The 16,846-nt window shown below is 46.6% G+C and overlaps 1 protein-coding gene across 3 annotated transcripts in view; it reads right to left on the bottom strand.

Annotated features, from left to right (window-relative positions):
- Positions 1 to 16,846, bottom strand: part of PTPN6 (protein tyrosine phosphatase non-receptor type 6) — a 39,616-nt gene that overhangs the window by 9,817 nt on the left and 12,953 nt on the right. For all 3 annotated transcript variants that reach the window (XM_081176536.1, XM_081176535.1, XM_081176537.1), the window contains 6 exons: positions 11,264 to 11,480; positions 9,457 to 9,573; positions 5,827 to 5,940; positions 3,192 to 3,288; positions 1,671 to 1,741; positions 1,421 to 1,570 (listed from right to left, as the gene is read on the bottom strand). In XM_081176536.1, the coding sequence (XP_081032662.1) occupies positions 1,421 to 1,570; positions 1,671 to 1,741; positions 3,192 to 3,288; positions 5,827 to 5,940; positions 9,457 to 9,573; positions 11,264 to 11,480 (766 nt within the window). The remainder of the gene's footprint in view (positions 1 to 1,420; positions 1,571 to 1,670; positions 1,742 to 3,191; positions 3,289 to 5,826; positions 5,941 to 9,456; positions 9,574 to 11,263; positions 11,481 to 16,846) is intronic.

Below are 16,846 nucleotides of genomic sequence, written 5' to 3'. Positions count from 1 at the left end.
AACTTCTGTCACCTCAGGCTATTGGCTATCCTGGCTGGGGCTGATGGCGATTTTATGTAATTAATTAATTACATAAATTATCCTGCCCTTTACCCCAAAGGAGCATTCTAAAAACATCCTCAAAACCAGTGACCTCAGGGCTGCCAGAAACAGTGAACTTTCAGGCATCCAAAGTCTGGGTGTTTGTTTATTTATTTATTTACCCCCCCAGAAGTCAATAATGAGGGAGACAAGCACACCGCACCAGGAACGGCATTTCGAAAATAAGGGACCACCATCAAAAAGGCCTACGTCATCTGACTACTGCATCATTCTCTTGGCTCTTGGTTTGTATCTTTCCACAGTCCTGATTTTTCCCCCCACTGAAAAGCCCCCTGTTCCCCCAACATCCACTTTCCCACCTTGTGCATGTGAATAATAATAATAATAAAAATAACAATAAAATTTATTTATACTCCACCCTCCCCAGCCAGAGCCGGGCTCAGGGCGGCTAACTCCAGTAAAATTACAGTAAAAACATAATAGGAAGGAAAAAATCAATTTAAAGTGCAGGTTAAAATGCATTTTAAAATGCAGCCTCATTTTAAAAGTAGCCCATAGATCAAACCATAAGGGGAGGGAAACATAAGGGTCAGACTGAGTCCAAGCCAAAGGCCAGGCAGAACAGCTCTGTCTTGCAGGCCCTGCAGAAAGATGTCAAGTCTCGCAGGGCCCTAGTCTCTTGTGACAGAGCGTTCCACCAAGTTGGGGCCAGTACTGAAAAGGCCCTGGCCCTCGTTGGGATCAATCTAACCACCTTGCAACTTGGGACCTCCAAAATGTTGTCATTTGTGGACCTTAAGGTCCTCTGCGGGGCATACCAGGAGAGGCAGTCCCGTATGTATGTGGGTCCTAGGCCACATAGGGCTTTAAAGGTCAAAACCAGCACCTTAAACCTGACCCTGTACTCCACCGGGAGCCAGTGCAGTTGGTAAAGCACTGGGTGAATGTGATCCCATGGCAAGGACCCTGTAAGGAACCTCGCCGTGGCATTCTGCACCTGCTGGAGTTTCTGGGTCAGCTTCAAGGGCAGCCTTGTAGAGCGAGTTACAATAATCAAGCCTGGAGGTGACCATCGCATGGATCACTGTGGTCAGATCAGGGCGAGAAACCCCACAGGTCAGCAAAGTGGTAGGAAGGGAAGGGTTAACATGAAAAGGTGAAGGAGTTCTCTGCTGGAACTGAGCTTTGCAGCAAAGAAATTGGCTGTTGTGCATCATTTGTGTGGAAAGTTTGGCAGCACCTTCAGCCCTGGAAATCTTCCAAGGGAGTTTCTCACAATTCTGGAGGAGATGAAGACCAAGCAAGAAAGATGTAATGTATGCTGAGAAGGTGGAGGAATGGATGGAGAGGAATGTCCCCCCCCCTTGCCCCTCCTTACCCTTCCTTTCTCCACTTCTCGAGTGGTCATCACAATGATGCGCGAGTTTTCTTGCCACACCATCTGCCAGAAATCGTTGGTGGTGGCATCTAGGCAACCTTGGCTGGCAATGTAAGTTTTGCTGCATTCCTCAGGGCTGAATAGCTTGTTCTGCAAGTGAGCAAACAGGTAAAATATAAAGGGCCTGGAGCGAAAATCCGCCACCACCGCCACCACCCTTCTTTCTGGAAGACATGACTCAGTTCCTCACCTTGATGTAGTTGGCATTTATATAATCTGACCCAGGATCTCTGTCTTGGAGGATGACTCGAGAGTGGTCAACTAAAAGAGGAGGCAGCACAGTTAGTATGTCTCTTGAGGGATGCCCTATGCAACAGGGGCTTTTGCAATCCACTCTCTGCAGGGCTCAAGGCACAAACAGAGGTAGCAGCCTGTGACCGGGACTCAGTGGCGTAGCGTGGGGGGTGCCAGGGGTGCCGGCCGCACCGGGCGCAACATCTGGGGGGGGCGCGAGTCCAGAGGGAAGGGACAAGTTCCTTCCTCCGCCGGGCTCCCCGCCGCCACCGCCAGCCTTGCGCCCTAGCGCGCGCGCCCCCCGCCGTCGCTGTGGCTGCGCTCCGCTCACTGCTCGCAGGAGGAGCAGCCGCTGCAGCAGCGCCGACGCCGCCACCGACGCCTGGCCGGGCACGGGCAGCCTCTGCACCCTGCCGCCACCGCCATCCCCTCGGCCCAGCCACAGGCGGCGGCTGCTTCTGCCTCCATCCTCCTCCGGGCAAGCAGCGTTGTTTGCACGGCAGCGCCAGTGGCAACTCGCAGGTTAGGGGTTGGTGGGGGCGCAAATTACTTGCCTTGCCCCGGGTTAGGGGGCGCAAATTACTTGCGTTGCCCCGGGTGCTGACAACTCACGCTACGCCGCTGCCGGGACTGGATTTAGGTTTGACGAGACCCTAAGTTACTGAAGGTAATGGGGCCCTTTATATGTCCAGCTGCCCTTTGTCAACAACAAATTGTCGCTGTTTCTTGTGTTGAATATATGCTCTTCCCTCTCCTTTTATGAAGATTACCCACTCTGAGACCCCACAGCTAATTCTCCCCTGGCCTCCTCGCTGGCCCAAGTAGGACTAATTCAGCCAGCTACCCCTGGTGACTATCTAATGCTTATTAGATGGATTTCCCCCAAATTGATTTCTGAACTTTGAATTTTCTTGTTATTCATGTTTTTATACTGTATTTTATGCTGCTTTTACAAGTAAGTGTTTTAAATTTGTTGTTAGCTGCCCTGAGCCCAGTTTTCTGAACCGGGAAGGGCGGGGTATAAAGAAATATTATTATTATTATTATTATTATTATTATTATTATTATTATTATTATGTAATTTATGGACCTACACAACACAAAACACTGTTGCTGTATGTAGGTTTTATTTTATTTGTTTTTTATCTTATATTTTGGAAATGTACATCCAGTTTCCCCCCCTTTAAATATTTTGGAGCCCCCCAAGAGAGTGAGTCCTAAGCTATAGCTTGTTTAGCTTATATGTAAATCCAACACTACCTGTGACCAGTGCTATTTTTCTAGAAAAAGAGGTGCCAGAACTCACCATGAACACCTCCCTCATTCTCCTAGAATGGCAATGGAGCCCACCTGAGAAGTGCCGGAACTGAGTTCTGGCTGAAAAAAAGCACTGCCTCAGACTCCTCTGCCACCTGAGTCTGTGGCCTGTGTAGGCCCAGCTTCTGGGTCAAGATGATAGGTGGAACTCCAGACTCACATGGCAAAATGTTCTTATAGCGGTTCTTGCCCTTGTTTTCTGGTCTTTGGCCCTCATGCCGTTCATACAAGTTCTTCGTCTCTTGTTTCTGCAAGCTCTGAAAGGGGAAGAGGCATGGAGGAGTGTTTAATAAGGGCAAGCATGGCTTAAAAACTGGGATAATAATAATAATAATAATAATAATAATAATAATAATTTATTTATACCCCGCCCATCTGGCTGGGCCTCCCCAGCCACTCTGGGCGGCTTCCATAAAAATCAAAAATACAGTAAAATATCACAGATTAAAAACTTCCCTGAACAGGGCTGCCTTAAGATGTCTTCTGAATGTCAGGTAGTTGTTTATCGCTTTGACATCTGCTGGAAGGGCGTTCCACAGGGCGGGCGCCACTACCGAGAAGGCCCTCTGCCTGGTTCCCTGTAGCTTTGCTTCTCGCAATGAGGGAACCGCCAGAAGGCCCTCGGCGCTGGACCTCAGCGTCCGGGCAGACTGATGGGGGTGGAGACGCTCCTTCAGGTATACTGGACCGAGGCCGTTTAGGGCTTTAAAGGTCAGCACCAACACTTTGAATTGTGCTTGGAAACGTACTGGGAGCCAATGTAGGTCTTTCAAGACTGGTGTTATATGGTCTCGGCAGCCGCTCCCAGTCACCAGTCTGGCTGCCGCATTCTGGATTAGTTGTAGTTTCCGGGTCACCTTCAAAGGTAGCCCCACGTAGAGCGCGTTGCAGTAGTCCAAGCGGGAGATAACCAGAGCATGTACCACTCTGGCGAGACAGTCCGCAGGCAGATAGGGTCTCAGCCTACGTACCAGATGGAGCTGGTAAACAGCTGCCCTGGACACAGATTTGACCTCTGCCTCCATGGACAGCTGTGAGTCCAAAATGACTCCCAGGCTGTGCACCTGGTCCTGGGATTCATGGGTACAGCTTGTCTGTGGGGTTGCTGAGAGGTGCTGTTAGCACTTGCCTGTGGATTGGAGGCAGGAGGCACAGGCAACCTCCCTCAGGAACAGGAAGTGACCAACCGGAAGCATCTCTCCAGCATGAGGAAGCATCCATGTTTACCCCCACCCCCACCTCCCTCTCTTGCATCAAAATTTAAATAAGAAGTGTCTTGGGCAGGTGTTTCTGCTTGTGATGTGCCATACACATCGGTGACACGGAGATAATCTCCAGCACTGTCGTTGGTTGTCTACCAAGTTGGCAAGGCTCACTTGACATCAACACTAGGGCTGGACAATACAATGGTACCTCGTTTTGAGTCTGGGATCTGTTCCGGAGCCCCAGACGCTAGACGAAAAGGAGGCACAACAAAGCGCTGCTCTGCGCACGTGCGTGGAGCGGTTTGTGCTTCTGTGCATGCGCAAAGTGCGATTTAGCGCTTCTGCACATGCACGAGTGGCAAACCCATTCCGGTACTTCCGGGTTTACCGCAAACGTTCGACAAAATGAACACTCAACGAGGCGGACTCAAAATGAGGTACCACTGTATATCAATATATTTTCCCAAACCAGTTTGAAGTCCATACTGTGATATTGGTTACATAGTTTTTGACCTGGCAATATATCACAAATCATGATGTGCGCTAGGGCTGGGCGATATATCGTCCAAAACCAATTTCAAGTCTATATCATGAAATTGTTTTTTTTTTAATATAATTTTTGACCTGACAATGTATTGCAACTCATTGTGTGTGTGTGTGTGTGTGCGTGCGTGCGCTATGCAAAAATCACAATGTGGGGGAAAATGTGAAGCCAGCCAGTGCCTCTACAATCAGTATATTGTAATGTTTAGCTGGTGATACATCACAAAGTTGAAAGCCATATATTGCCCAGCCCTAATCAACACAAAATACACTTTAATGTCATTGGCCTAGTCCTATGCAATGCTCTGGAGGGGCGCGGGTGAAGCTGTGGGCTTGCCAATCAGAAGGTCGGCCGTTTGAATCCCCACAATGGGGTGAACTCCCATTGCTCAGTCCCTGCTCCTGCCAACCTAGCAGTTCGAAAGCACGTCATGTGCAAGTAGATAAATAGGTACCACTCTGGTGGGAAGGTAAACGGCGTTTCCGTGCGCTGCTCTGGTTCGCCAGAAGCGGCTTAGTCATGCTGGCCACATGACCCGGAAGCTGTACGCCGGCTCCCTTGGCCAATAAAGCAAGATGAGCGCCGCAACCCCAGAGTCGATCACAACTGGACCTAATGGTCAGGGGTCCCTTTACCTTTACCTATGCAATGCTCTGCCATTAAAAGTTTCACCGAGTGTCTTCTGCTTTATCCTTTAAACTCCTGCCAAAAACTTTTCTATTCCACTTTTGCAGGCAATTGAGAATACATCTCTCCATCACACTTAGTTGCTGCCCTCTGATTTTAATTCTTTTCTATGTTTTTATTATATATATATATTGTTGTAAACTGCTTTAACTTTTCTTAGGATATGTCAGGATGCAAATGACTTTATAAATGAGTGCATTCTAAAAATGCTAGCGGTCGAAACAATAAGGTCTTGTGAATGCGTCAGTACACCACCCCCAGTTGAGGTGGGGATAAGCCAAGAACCAGGACAGGAGTAGGGAGTTCCAGACTCCATAACGCATCACGAGGAAGAAGAAGCCCCACCGTTCACCACTCACATCGAACTCCTCCCAGAAACCTCCTTTGGCAGCTTCTTCCTCTTGGCTTCTCTTCTCAAGCATCTGCACCCTGTCCTCAATGTCGGCTGCATTCACCCGGGTGGCGTTGAAAGGCTAGCGGGAGGGGAGGAAAGAAGGAAGGAAGGAAAGAAGGAAAGAAGGAAGGGGAAATGTGAGAAACATCATCATCAATCTTTATTACGGCCCAGAGACCCAACAAATCATTACAAAGCAATACACAATAAGAAACAAACAGAGGTCTCTCTGGAGACAAGAAAAAGATAAAGTCAAGGAGCAGAGCTCTCCCAGCCACAAAACCAGAATCCGGGCTGCTTATCTCATTGCTTGGCGGCTACTTTTCCCCATGAGATGGGAGGGGGAATAGCGGGGGGGGGGGAGGGACATCCACCAAGGAGAGAGAAAAATGATCAGTCGAGGGAAAAGGGGAACATAGAATCATAGAATTGGGGAGTTGTTGTGTGCAGTGATACCTTGGGTTATAGACGCTTCAGGTTACAGACTCCGCTAACCCAGAAATAGTACCCCTGGTTAAGAACTTTGCTTCAGGATGAGAACAGAAATCGCGCGGCGGCAGCAGCGGGAGGCCCCATTAGCTAAAGTGGGACCTCAGGTTAAGAACAGTTTCAGGTTAAGAATGGACTTCCGGAATGAATTAAGTTCTTAACCTGAGGTACCACTGTAGTTATGTTTGATGAGTGCAACGGAGTGTCAGAAAGCACAAGTCAACTAGGTGGAAATGCTGAAAGCTGCCTTATACAGAGTCTGATGACTGGGTCCATCTAAGTCAGCATGGTCTACACCAGTGATTCCCAAACGTGGGTCTCCAGCTGGTTTTGGACTACAGTTCCCATCATCCCTAGCTAGCAAGGGATGATGGGAATTGTCATCCAAAAACTGCTGGAGACCCACGTTTGGGAAACACTGGTCTTCACTGATTGACAGTTGGCGCTCCAGGGTTTCAGACAAGGGAGATTCCCAGCTGTACCAAGAGAGACTGAAAATTGATCCTGGGATCTTCTGCATGCAAATCAGATGCTCTACTACTGAGCTACAGCCTTATTTCCACAGCAGAAAACACCTATGGATGTTCTCTTGACAACTGGTGGGGAACCTGGGCAATTCAGAGTCCTTAGCGCATTTCACTGTGTATATTGGGACAGTGGCGTAGCGTGGGGGGTGCAGGGGGGGCCGGCCGCACCGGGCCCAACACCTGGGGGTTAGGGCTAGGGGGCGCAAATCCACGGGTTAGGGGGCGCAAATTACTTGCCTTGCCCCGGGTGCTGACAACCCACGCTACGCCACTGTATTGGGACAACACAAGTTTCTTGCATACACACATAACACACAGTCGTACCTTGGTTTTCAAACAGCATAGTTCTCAAATGTTTGGGCTCCTGAACACCGCAAACCCGGATATGACTGTTCCGGTTTGCGAACTATTTTTGGAAGCCAAACGTCCAATCACCACCACTTCCGCGACTTCTGATTGGCAGCAGGAGCTTTCTGCAGCCAATCAGAAGCTGTGCTTTGGTTTCCGAACGTTTTGGAAGTCGAAAGGACTTCCGGAACGGATTCCGTTCGACTTCCAAGGTACGACTGTATTTTAAAATGAATATTTTAATTCATCCGTAAGAGAAAAACTGAAGGGAAAAGCACATAAAAGAATAAAGGGTCATAGACTATTTCTAATAAATTCATACACTGTATCTTATAATGTGTTGCAATTTGTTAAACTATCTTATCACAGTCACTGTAGCATTTTATGCCATTGCTACAGTAACATAAAAAATGTTAAACACCTCTCCAAAAATAAATAAGCATTCATGACTTATTTTGAAACTTCTTGGTCATTAACCCCAAAATTCATATACAGTGGTACCTCGGGTTAAGTACTTAATTCGTTCCGGAGGTCTGTTCTTAACCTGAAACTGTTCTTAACCTGAAGCACCACTTTAGCTAATGGGGCCTCCTGCTGCTGCTGCTGTGCCACCGCTGCACAATTTCTGTTCTCATCCTGAAGCAAATTTCTTAACCTGAAGCACTATTTCTGGGTTAGCGGAGTCTGTTACCTGAAGCGTATGTAACCCGAGGTACCACTGTAAAGTGTTTCTCCCCATTAAGGCTATGTCCCATATCTTCACTCGCAATTGTTGAAATACTCATGCCTCTTTTTGTTAAACTGACTGTGGTTGCTACATCATTTGTTCACCAGTTTTAGAGTTTACTCCAGTGGTATTCTGTAATGTGCGACCATAATTCATGAAATTATTGTCCATAGTTTCTTATACAAGGGCAACTCCACCAGACATATGAGTAGGTTCCTTTATCAACGGTACCCAGAACCTATGCCAGTTATTTGTTAAATCCTACACAGCACCAAATGTTGTAAAGATGTTGCTACCATCTGAAAATTAGCTTCTTAAAGTTAATCAGAGACCAGTCTTTCTACTTTCCAGATCTATAGTTAAAACTGATATTCTACTTCTGCTACTTCCTTATTCTGTTTCTCCATACAGCTAGTCTTTCTGATCTAATGCCATCAACACTTCCTTATGTATTAGATAATTTCCCCCTTGCCGCTGCCTTTAACAAAATCTGTGTTTAAGATAACTCCAGTTTGCCAATTTGATTCTGCTGCATTATCCTTCTTACAAAATAACAATAATACTTGAAAGCTGTGGAAATGTGGCAGCTTTTTTCCCTTCCTCATCTGCAGGAATAACTTCATAGTTTTTTAAAAAATACATTAGAAATTTTCCACAAATCTGTCCATCTCACTGAAGCCATTTACTTGTATTTCCTCAAACTGCTTCGCAATCACAATCCCTTAAAAAAAAAAAAATCCAGCTAAAGGAAAAAGGTTTAGGCCCAAACCATAGATATTCCAATTTTTTGAAAAGCCACATAACCGAGATGACTTAGAAACAAAGAAAAAACATATTATGCATCATATTATGTTCCATAGACCACATCACATAACAACATGGGATAGAAAAAGTTTGTTTTTAATTTGAGGGTGCTGGGTTTTGACCCCAACAAATAACATTGTCTAAATTCTTTCTCATTAATTGTGTGTCCCTCCAGTTCATAGCTGTCAACGTTTCCCGTTTTTTAAGGGAAATTCCCTTATTCCGAATAGGATTTGTTATGTACTGAGTTGAATAGGATCCAAAATGCAGCAGTCTGATTGGTCCTAGAACAATAGGATTCAGAATGCAGCCGTCTGATTGGTCCTAGAGCAATGCAGCAGTATGATTGGTCCGCAGGAGCCACCCAATCCAGCTCCAGGTGGAAGTGAATCCACAACCTGATTGGCCTACAGGAGAATCCCAGAAATAGCCAATCACGTACGGCCCATTAATGTATATAAAGCAGATATTTTGGGGGAACTTCCATTCCTCACTACTATGAGCTGAATAAAGAGCATGAAATCCACTCTCGACTCCGAGTATATTTCAGGATTCCTCGCAAGAAAAGGGATAAGTTGACAGCTAGGCTCCAGTTGTTTTAGAGAAACATCTAACAAACGTTATTAATAAGAGAGAAAATAAAAAGGGATGGGTAAAGCAGCCGTGGTCTACACTTCTCTGTGTAGCTCTATATCAGTACCTGTCTCAAATACAGATAGGATCCAGAGGCCTCTTCAATTCCCGTTTTCTTAAAATGCTCCACCAGGTCAGCCAAGCTGCCAAACCTCTCTGTGCCCCCAATTGTGTACTTCCCCTTCTGGAGGGGAAAAAAAATATATTATTAGTCATGTCCCTTATATATGTAACACGCTTCTCCCACGCATAATTTTTTGCTGACCAGTTGTATTTCCAGTGCTCTGGGAGGTTATGACCAGAACCAGTCGCAAGTAACAACCCTCACATTAAACATGCATACACCAATTAACACGAGACACAATCGACCAAGACTTTCTGCTGTTGAAATGAATTGGGAGATCTCAAAATACCACCACAGGCAACTCTCATTTTGCATGTGTTTGATGCGCACTGAGCATGCACACGCCATGTTTTGCACTGGAAGAGGAAAGGACTGAGGCGGAATGGGGTGAGGCAGGGTTACGTGTGCTTCACCATAGCTGTCAACGTTTCCCTTTTTGTAAGGGAAATTCCCTTATTCCAAATAGGATTCCCTGCAGGAAAAGGGAAAAGTTGACAGCTATGGTGCTTCACCAACACGCACAATGACCCAGAATGTCATCCCTCCATAAATGGATGTGTGCGCACCTATATTGTTTTCTTACGCAACTTGTATTTGTTTCAACAAGGCTTCCACAGAAGAACCTCATGGTGGATGGTGTCCCATTCATCTAACGCCCATCCTATTTCCCCTCACAGCTTGGTTGTTTAACCAGCTGCAGCAACAGGCACTTAAGGGCAGTGAGAAGATCTAATACAGTGTGATGGCTTTGCTGGCCTTAGATCGGAAAGAGATGGTTCAAATCTCCATTCAGCCACAAAGCTTACTGCTTGTTCTTGAGCTAGTGACTCCATCTCAACTTACTGCACAGAGTTGCTGAGGAGAGAAGTGCAGAATTCAGCAGCCAGGTTGCTCACCCGGGCAAGACGGTTTGAGCATATTATGCCGATCCTGGTCCAACTGCACTGGCTACCAGTTAGTTTCTGGGCCCAATTCAAAGTGCTGCTTTTGACCTATAAAGCCTTAAATGGCTTAGGACTGCAATACCCCAAGGACCGCCTCTTCCCATATGAACCTGCCCGGACCCTGAGATCATCTTATGAGGCCCTCCTTCATGTGCCTCCCCCTCGAGAGGTCCGGAGCGTGGCAACACAAGAACGGGGCCTTCTCTGCAGTGGCTCCCTGTCTGTGGAATGCTCTCCTCAGGGAGCTTCCCCCGGTGCCTTCATCTTCACCTTTAGATGCCAGGAGAAAATGTTCCTTTTTAACCAGGCCTTTGGTTGATCCAATTTTTATTTTTTATTTTTTGTGGAGGGGAGTATTGGGTTGCTGTTTTTATTTTTATTAGGTATTTTGTGATTTTATAGCTTGATTTTATTCTGCGAACTGCCTTGAGACCCCCTGGTCTACAAAGGCCTTGGGAGGGGGGATTATTGGTTTTGTTCTGTTCTTATTTTTATTATGTATTCCGTGTGTTTTATTGTATTTTTATATTGTGGGACGCCCTAAGAGCCCCCGGATGAAGGGTGGTATACAAATTGAATATATAATAAGCGGGGGAGGGGGGGAGTCCTCACATAAATTCCAAGATGGGAGGCATACAAATGTGATGAATAAAATAGTAATTAAAATTAATTAATAAATTCGGCTCACTGGAATCCTAGTTGTCTCTTAATTTTGAAACAATGGCAAAGAGAAACATGCCATCTAAGTGTGCTCATGGGAAAGAGGTTGTTTTCTGTCTCCCCGCCCCTCTCCACAAGCTTCTCACCTCACACATAACCTTGACATGAGTAACTTTAAGTCGTTCTTTGGGGGTGCTAGCGGCTCCAGTGGCATCACCCCCAGATTTAGGCTGGTCGGTGAGGACAGACAGCACAAAGTCACCCGGCTTGCTGAGGCTCTCACGAACCAGGAAAGTCCATGGAGCAGCCTTAGTTTGGAGTAAGGTCTCGGCAGCTGGGCCAGAAAGATGTCCATGGTACCACCTGGGGAGAAGGAGGGATGGAAAACAGAATCAGGCCACAGAAACGCCATTTACCTTCCTGCCGCAGCAGTATCTATTTATCTACTTGCACTGGTGTGCTTTCGAACTGCTAGGTTGGCAGGGGTTGGGACAGAGCAATGGGAGCTCACTCTGTCACACGGATTCAAAACACCGACCATCTGACCAGCAAGCCCAAGAAGCTCAGTGGTTTAGACCACAGCGCCACCCTTTTAACACTTTGGAGCAACCATGGCAACTGCTCAGGTCATCTCTGCATCATACAACATAGCCAGGGATTTGACATGCGAAACAGCCACACCAATCAGAAAATCCCCATAAGCAATCTGGGATTCATTGGAGTCCGCTAGCATCTAGAAATGGACTGTTGTAATAGGTCCTTCACCCTTCCCGAAAGGAACAGTTGCTGCAAGCCTAAGCCTCAACAGGAAGTGATCTGATGATGACAAGGGACTCGAAGTAAACCCACTTTCAGATCATCCTGCTTCCCGCTAGAGAAAACCAAACTGACAGTGTGTCCTGCAACATGACTAGAGCCGATGACAAATTGGGGCAGCCCCACAGTTGCCATGGCAGCCATGAAGTCTGGCGCTCTTGCAGCTACAGCAGCCTTGACACGGAAGTTGAGCTTCTCCCTTAATAAACTCAGGAGTCTCAACACCAAATGAAATATTCCCTGACAGTGTCATGGGCAGGAGAGTGACTGGTACACCAGCAGATTCCCTCAGTTGTTCAAAGTGTCCAACACAAGATATAAACACTCCAGATTGGCACACAAATTAACAGAAAGCCTAGAAACAATTCTGATAATTTTTAGCAACCATTCTTCACAGCTCTCAAGTCTGGGTTCAACCAGTGTTGAATCAAGCATCCAGGAGGACTTAGCTGGGAGATATTATTCCCCCCACCTCCCAGTATCTCCCTGACTCAGATCTTGTTAATATCAACCAGCTAGCCTTCTTGTCTGCAATTAAAACACGGCTGAAGGAGATCTTATTATAAATTGTGCTGGCATTTAATAACAGTATCAGTAGACCAGAGGGCAGTCTGATAAACCAACCATGGACTATCTAGCTGAGAGAGAGAAAGACCAGAAACGGCTACAGGCATAAAGTGTCTTGGTCTGAAAGCTGCAAAAAAAAATTCCCCTGACTATTCCCTCAGGTATACCATTCTGACACTTTTTTTGGTAGCCTTCTCAGATTCCCTAATTTGTCCAAATGTTTTGCTGGCCCCCTACTGTGATTCAGTGAAGCCCAAATGTTTGTGAGGACCACTCCCCAAATGAACGTTTTCTTTCCCCCGCAATTAAATCCTCATTTTTATACTTGAACAGGCCCACTTTGAAAGGTGGCCCACAGAGGGTTGACTGTGGATCAATGCGGCCCCCAGCCCGAAAGATTTAGCCATTCCTGCAATGCAGGTGCTCCTACGCTTTGAAATACAGAAACAGCAACAGCTGCCACCTTCCCAAAATAGCATTCCTGATTCACTTCTCCTGAAGCCTCCATTTCAGTTTTAACCAAAAGATATGGCGGTTTCATGACACTCATTAGCCGCACTGGATGGGATTCAGCTGAGTTGTCACACGCACAGAGCAAGGTCCTCTCACGCAAAAAGACACCCCTCCTCCTCCCCTGCATGCCCCCCCCCAATCTGCCCTGGGGGATTGGGGGGAAACCCATAGCACGCTTAAGGGATGCAGGGATCAGACAGGGGTAGTAAAGTCTTGGTCCTCAAGCAGATCTCATTCCCCACCTGCATAACCCACGTAGTCCTACACTGAGCTCCACCCATTGTTTAAAACGAAAGGAGAGTTAAGTTCCCAACTGATTTTTCCTTCAGCTAGCTATGCATGTCACAATTGTTTCTGAGCAAACTCCAGGCTCTGATGTTTTCAAGCAGTACACGTATAATAACCAACGCAGTGTGACAGGAAAACCAGCAGGACAAGGCACTGAAAAAGTGTGGGGTGGCCATTGCTTGACACAAACAAATAAACTCAAAATAAATGCTCAATAAGCAGGTTGCCTGGAAGTTACCCAGGCCAGGCCAATGGTTCAATTGGCCCAGTTTCGTCTAAATTAGGGCTGCCATACATCCGGATTTTAACGGACATTACCAGGATTTCAAAGGCTGAAGTGATGGCTGGGGGGAATTTCCAGAAGGCAGCGGTTTGTCTCGGATTGAAAAATCACATTTTTTATTTTTTGCATTTTCGTAAAAGAAGAAGAAGAAGAAGAACTTTTGGGGTGTCCTGGTTTTTACTTTTTTGAAATGTGGCAAGCCTAGAATTGACTGCCAGCCATTACCTCAGCCATTCAGAGGTCATTCTCAGCCCTGCTAACTGGAGATTCCTGGGGTCAAATCCTGGCTCTGCTACCAAGCTATGGCCAAGAAAGCTTTGAAGGGAGGCATAAGTGAGCCTACTCAGTTGCTGTTATGCTGTTTCAGGGCATCTTCATAGTGGCGTAGCCTGGGGGGCTGTGGACTCCAGTGGCGTAGCGTGGGGGGTGCAGGGGGGGGCTGGCCGCACCGGGCGCAACATCTGGGGGTTAGGGTTAGGGTGCGCAAATCCACGGGTTAGGGGGCGTAAATCCATGGGTTAGGGGGCGCAAATTACTTGCCTTGCCCCGGGTGCTGACAACCCACGCTACGCCACTGGTGGACTCGGACACATAATACTGTGCGCAACCCACAGCAAGCTCCCTCGCTGAGACCGAAGCACACACAGCATGGGCCTTCAGGGCTGTGGTGGCACCTGCTTCTCCTTGTGGCCGGTGAAGGGATGCCCGCCCCTGGGCAGGACCCCCCCCCCCAGCCAGAGCCCAGACTTTTCCTGGCCTGCGCCAGTCCTTCCCTGGGGTCTCCCTCCTGGCATGTGTTCTTGGGCAAGGCAGAAACCCCAAGGAGGGAGAGCAGAGAGGAGAGCCACCCGCTCGCCCAAGACCCCTTGGCACCTGCCCTTGTGCAGTGCGGCTTAGGAGAGGTAGCTGGGGGAGGGCTGCCCTTGGCATCACACCCTGCTCTCCACTGATCTCCTCCTAGGCCTGCTGCAACTGCGGTTCTGGTTCTGCTGGGACATCGCTGAGCCTGCCAAAGAGCTTCAGCCACTGCTCCTGCCAGGAGCTTGCTAAGCTGAGAGGACAACTGGCGAAGTTCGCCTATTGCCTCCTCCGTGACACCCGCAAGGAGGTTAGGGAGCGTGGTCCTTGCCTTGCCCCGGGTGCTGCTAATGCATGCTACACCACTGGGCTTCAGTGGGAGGCAGCCCATGAAAAGCCATTCAGCCATTTGCTTGCTAGTAGCACATGCATTATACAGTCTGGACCAGAGACCGCTTTTCTCTACAAAAGTTATTTCACACCCGATGACCCAGATTTGGAACGAAACTCCATGATGCACGTACTTATATGACACATGCTTGAAAACATACCATATTTTTCGCTCTATAACATGCACCCGACCATAACACGCACGTAGTTTTTAGAGGAGGAAAATCCGTAGGCATGCCACCCGTAGGCATTTCCTCCATAACACGCACAGACATTTCCCCTTACTTTCTAGGAGGAAAAAAGTGAGTGTTATGGTGCAAAAAATACGGTAGTTGTGCCATAGCAACCCAATATATTTTGAGCTGTAAGTGTAAGCATATTAGGCAGACCTAATGTGTTGACCCATAAATTCATTTAACAAATTGGTGTGGAACGGGTCTGTAATTAGTGATTGAAATAAACCATTAACAAATCATCTCAGCATTTACATAGCACTTTGGGGCGTTCAAAAACTTCGGACACATGATCACAATAAGTTTTACAACCACCCTGTAAGGTAGGTCATTATCATCCTAATCACCATCTGTATCTTGTGGTGAATGGCTTCTTGGGGAGTTCATTGCAGAAGTTAGATTTGAACCAGAAGTCGCAGCCACTGCTCTGCACCTGTGTTTGAGAGGTAGATTGTGGATCTCTCTCTCTCTCTCTCCCAGCTAATTTCCAATATTGTGTTCCTGTATATAATGTAAAGAACCAATAAGATTTCTGTTCCTGATTAGAGAGCACCCCTTTCCAAGTTCTTTGTATGGAAGTTAGTACTTTCCAGAATCTTCCATAGCACTAGCCTGCTGTTCTCCATCTACTATGGAAACTTGGTCTTCTTTCATTTTTTAAAAAATAGCACAACATAGTACACAGTTTTTAAAACACGCTAAAAATGCTACATTATCTGATGAAGGCATTATTGACGGCAGAAGCTATATTTAAAACAAAAACAAAAACAGAGGATTGCAAGGGAATAAAAGGGCATGGAAAACCTTCAATCCTTCTGGCCAGTGGAGTTCACAGTGGCAAGACTCTGGTGGTCTTGCCAACCCCCCTGGACCAGAGACAGCTTGTAGGGATGAAAGGATGCATAACTTCCAAACAGGGGCCTGGCCAGACTTGCTATTATCCAGTGGAAGACAGGAGGGCCTGGCATGCTCTGGTCCAGGGGGTCACAAAGAGTCGGACACGACTAAACGACTAAACAACAACAAGATGTCTTCTTGCATTTGGGGCCAAAATCCTGACATTTTGCTCCTCAGCTGGAAAAACTTACAATGACAATTTGTCACACTTGTTTTGCATCTCAGTCTCATTTTGCCTGACTGAAAAGCCTGAACGTTTATCTGAACTTTAGCATACCTTTTTGCTAGGACACCAAGCTTCAGTCAACAGAATAATGAACTAATATGTCTGTTGATTAATCGGAGGAGTTAAAGCTACACTTGCTTTTTAAGTCTACTTTAGTTTTGGTACGTTGTTGTGACAGGAAATGAAAAATAGCATATTTAAAGATGGCCGCCCTTTTTAACTTCTAAGAGGGGTCGGGTTTTCCCCTTGTTAAATTAAACTTTAGGTTTTCTTACATTTCCTTCACTCTCTGTCCTAATATTCTGGTAATTTTCAAATATAAATGTAATTGATTAATTAATGACTGAAAATACACAAATCAATTAAGCATTCTTTAATCAACCCAGAGAGCCTCAACTTGTTACAAATGTGTTTTGAAATTATAGCATAAAACCGTGACTATACATCTTTTACAGTCCAAGTTGAACAATGATTGTGAGTGAGGCTCTCTAGGCCACAGAGCAGAGTGGTTAACCAATCCTTTTATTATTATTATTATTTCTGGATGGTGTTGAGGCATAAGGAGCTTAGATTATTTTAGCCATACGTCAAAGAAGGGTGCTCAGAGCCTCTATCTCTCTGAAAAGGTGAAGGAACAATGCAGTGCAAGTGTGTGGTGGGGTGTGTGGTATATGGGTTGGTTGTCGTCCTTAGTTGTGGTGGTGGTGGTTTGTGTGTT

Source organism: Podarcis bocagei (genome assembly GCF_964188305.1).
Source record: "Podarcis bocagei genome assembly, chromosome: 17".
NCBI classification, from domain to species: Eukaryota; Metazoa; Chordata; class Lepidosauria; order Squamata; family Lacertidae; genus Podarcis; species Podarcis bocagei.
Note: the sequence above shows the minus strand (reverse complement) of the source record. Positions and strands in the feature narration are given on the sequence as shown.